A 4,107-nucleotide genomic window follows, 5' to 3' on the forward strand; every position below is an offset into this window, starting at 1 on the left:
CCTCTCCCATGCCTCAAGAAAAAAGATCAGCGAGAACAGTTGACCGAGATTGACACTGTCGTTGCCCAATCGTCGTCTGTTCCCCGCCCCTTCAGTGTACGGGAGAGGCAGAACCAGCCAATCCCTGCCGGGATAATCCCTAGACCGTGCTAGAGGCCGCATTCGGCGTGTCTGTGGACCCGGCTAGGGTCGGTAAGGTCGGCAGAGTTCTCGGGTCCTCCAAACTTCCCGGGCCTCCTCTCAGTTTCTAGTTTCCTTCTGTTTGTGAGCGGGGGCGGTTGGGAGAGCCTATTCAGAGCAAGCCTAAATTTACGGAGGGATTTTCTGTTAGCAGCGTTAGGGGTTGTGGTTTTACAATGAGAGGAAATTCCTTAGATTTAACCGGAAGGCTCCGAGAGTGGGATGGGGAGAATTTGGACCCTCCCCCGACTACGGCCACTTTCCCCTTCTCCTGCTTAATGAATCTCTTATCCCCTAACACAGGGACGCTGCAGGCGGCGGGATGTCCTGGTCCGGCCTTCTCCGTGGCCTCCGCACGTCCCTAAATCATGGTAAATGGGGGGCTTGGGCTGCAGAGACGAGGCTGCGTGAGGGTTATTTCCCCTGGGACTTGTGTCCCTCTGCCATAGCCCCGAGTTTCGGCGGAGCAGGGGTTGCAAGGGCAAGAGGTAGGAAGTAGCATTTAGGCGTCTGGTGGGTATCAGGAGTTCGGATCAATTATTTTTTTCAGCAAATGATATTAAATACTTCCCATGGGTGAGACATCCAAGCAAGACTTTGAAGTCATTCATTCAACTGACGTTTTCTTTTCCTTTTTTTTTTTTTGGCCGAGCCACACGGCTTGTGGGATCTTAGTTCCCTGATCAGGGATCAAGCCCGCGCCCCTTGCACCCTTGCAGTGGAAGCGTGGAGTCTCAACCACTGGACCGCCAGGGAAGTCCCCAACTGATGTTTTTCAAGAGCCTACTACATGCCAGGCACTGAGAGGGACACTTTATTTATGAACCTAGTTCTTCCACAAACATCAAATGATTCTCCTGGGCCATGCCCTTATGAGAAATATTCCACTCAGTCACTCTGCAGACCTTTATTCACCAAGGGTCACAGGACTGGACAAGACAGATCTGTGCCCTGCTTGGGGAATCTGGGCTGGCTTGACATGCATATTTCATGGAAGCCTCTCACACACGGTGCTCAGGAGGGAGACCTGACTGTGGTGCCCACCATACAGATGAGGACACTGAGGCACTGAGAGGTGAACAGTCTTGGTCAAGGGCAGACCCGTCGGAAGAGACTTCTAGGAATGTCTCGTCCTCTCTGAGGATTGTGCTGTAACTTGAGGCATAAGGACACATGGAAATGGACTGTAGGGCAAGGACCTGCCCTGAATCTGGAGGGGAGTGTGACGTTTGGGTGTGAGAGGGCATTCGTGCTAGTGACACAGAGAGAGGATGCACCTCACAGCTCTGGCCTGGGAGCTCCAAGAGGACATGGCCCAGGGTTGTCTCAGTCACCTTCATCTCCATTATTGATTGGGGCCAAGACACAGTAGGTGCTCAATGAATGTTTGTTGAAGAGAATCCAGTTGTTTGAGTCTTTTTATGTCCTATTTCCTGTCTATGAGCACATCCTGTCATCTACCTTAGAACCATATTCCTGCCCTTTTCCCCCACCTGCCTTTCCTCTCACTGCACTGCAGCCACCCTGCCCTCCTTTCTGTTGATGTGTTTGTGGACACAGGCTGAGGCTGGAGCAGGGATAACGAGGGGGCAAGTGAGGAGATGAGGTCAGAGAAATAGCTCGCAGACCATGTGGGGCCTCGTGGTGGGGCCTCGTGGGCCCCCGGGGGGGAATTCGGCTCTTACCCTCACTGAGTTGGAGCCACAAGAGGGCTCTGAGCAGGGGAGGGATGTGATCTGACCCAGGTGTCCATGGGGTCCCTGTGGCTTCGAGTGGAGAGCAGACAGTAGGAGTCGGGAGACCTGGGAGGAGGAGGAAGGAGGACAGGAGAGTCCAGTGGGAGACGGGGGTGGACAGGACCAGGGTGGATGCCATGGGGGAGGGAGAAAAGGGATTCTGATCAGTTGTGAAGGTTCAGTTGATAGGATCTGCTCACCGGGATAGGAGAGGGTGCGACGGGAGGAGGAGGAGTGACACCTCCCAGGGATACCCCTTGGGGTCGCTGTGGAGCAGCATAAATTAACGTAGGTACGATGCATAGAACAGTACAGGACACAGTGGGAGCCTGTTTGCGTTTACTGTTGTTTAAACAGCATTAAAATTAATGCCCATTTTGCAGAATAAAATGAGTTAATTCATAGAAAATGCTTAAAATAGGACCTGACACGTGGTGGTTACTCCATAAATGTTATATTACTCTCAGCCGTGAGTACCCCTAGCCGTAAACAAATGCACCCTGGCGAAGTGCTTGGAACGGTGCCGAGAACACCAGAGCGGAGTGGCTGATGCTATCATCTGTTCGCTGGGATAATAACCACGGTCCTCCCGGTTGTGTCTCTCCAGGCCTAGCCCTGGCCCCGCGGCCTTGGGCCCCGCGTCCCATGGCCACCCTGAACCAGATGCACCGCCGGGGGCCTCCAAAGCATCCGCCTACGAAAGTGGGCCCCACGGAGGGCCGGCCACAGCTGAAGGGCGTGGTCCTGCGCACGTTCATCCGCAAGCCCAAGAAGCCCAACTCGGCCAACCGCAAATGCTGCCGCGTGCGGCTCAGCACCGGTCGGGAAGCCGTCTGCTTCATCCCCGGAGAGGGCCACAACCTGCAGGAGCACCACATCGTGCTCGTGCAGGGCGGCCGCACGCAGGACCTGCCCGGCGTCAAGCTCACCATCGTGCGGGGCAAGTACGACTGTGGCCACGTGCAGAAGAAGAAGTGACTCCCTCCCCACCTCCCCCGGGACGCGGCCGGTTGGGTGATCACCGCAGAACAAAACCTTCCCCTCGGGGCCCCTGCAGTGTCCTTGGGAAGCTAGTACAACTCTAGAAGTAGCTGGTCGTGGTTCAAAGCCTGGCCGCCTCTTCCATCAGGACCACCCTTAACCCATAGTGGTCCTGGGTGTGAGTCAGAAAAAAGGCGCCCCTCTCCCAACACTCTTGGTTTCCATGTTGGCGCCAGGGACCTCTTCTGCTGGGACGAGACACTGTAGTGCCATCTACTGGGAAGGGGTTGCAATAAACACAGACACGCCCCCCCACCCCCTTGTGGTATTTGCATGGTATTTGCCCTCTGTGTGGTCTTGGGCACCGACATCCCCTCTGGCCTCAGTTTCCTCCTGCAGAAAAAAATAGCTCCACTTGCAGTATCGCCTTTGTTGGGTTTGGTGAAGATTAAACTGGGTGCTTTATGTGTATAACACATGCAGTGGCCACTCTGTTTTAAACTTTGGAGTTAGTGGGCAGCACTGAGGCCCAGTTCCCCTTCCTGCAGGCTGAGGGCCTGGGCACGAAAGCCCTGCTGTCAAGCTTCCTCATCTGAAAAGTGGCAGTAATTGTAATGTTGGCCACGAAGGGGTGTTGCAAGGATTAATGGTGTGTGCTGCTCTTCTGTTATTCTCAGACTCACACACACCTGGGTTCACATCCTGCCTCCACCTCTTCCTTGTTCTGTGACTCTGGGTATATTTGCTTCCCCCTCTGGCTTCAGTTTCCTCCCTTGGAAAATGGCACTGAGAGTGATGCTGCCCTCACGCGATCATGTGCTTGGCCATGTTAGGTTTGAAAATTTGGGAGCTGAGCTTGTATCATCAGGCTTTGGAACCCAATGTCTGGTATAAGTCCGGCTTCCCCTGTTTCCTGGCCAGGTGACGCTGGGCAGGCCTTTTAAACTCTGAGCCCGTTTCTGTCTGGACTAAATGGCAGTGATGACAGTGCCTCCGTGAGAGCTGCTGGGAGAACAGCTGAGACCGGGCACAGGAGCTGTTGGGTGAGCCCTTGTAGCCCGTGTCTGCGTTCTCAAAGCCCACCTCTGTTTCTTGCACGGCACTTAGCACACCTGAAGTTCTCAGGATTGGAAACATCCCACAAGGCCTTTTAGGATCGAAGCTAGGGGCAAACAAGTGCATCAGTTACAGACAAAAATCCCCCATCACG

The 4,107-nt window shown here is 54.4% G+C and overlaps 1 protein-coding gene across 3 annotated transcripts; it reads left to right on the forward strand.

Moving 5' to 3' along the window:
• Window positions 1-7: 7 nt before the first annotated feature.
• On the forward strand, window positions 8-3,214 carry MRPS12 (mitochondrial ribosomal protein S12). 3 transcript variants are annotated; one of them, XM_027079499.1, is made up of 3 exons: window positions 8-197; window positions 484-551; window positions 2,524-3,214. In XM_027079499.1, the coding sequence occupies exons 2-3, from the start codon at window positions 503-505 to the stop codon at window positions 2,892-2,894; spliced, it is 420 nt and encodes a 139-aa protein (XP_026935300.1). In that variant the 5' UTR covers window positions 8-197; window positions 484-502; the 3' UTR covers window positions 2,895-3,214. The 3 variants fall into 3 exon arrangements, with proteins under 3 accessions (XP_026935300.1, XP_026935298.1, XP_026935299.1); XM_027079497.1 differs by having other exon boundaries at window positions 8-192; XM_027079498.1 differs by having other exon boundaries at window positions 8-188.
• Window positions 3,215-4,107: the final 893 nt, after the last annotated feature.

This window comes from Aethalodelphis obliquidens, unplaced genomic scaffold (genome assembly GCF_003676395.1).
Source record: "Aethalodelphis obliquidens isolate GAN/ISIS:26980383/991018 unplaced genomic scaffold, ASM367639v1 scaffold43, whole genome shotgun sequence".
Taxonomy (NCBI): Eukaryota; Metazoa; Chordata; class Mammalia; order Artiodactyla; family Delphinidae; genus Aethalodelphis; species Aethalodelphis obliquidens.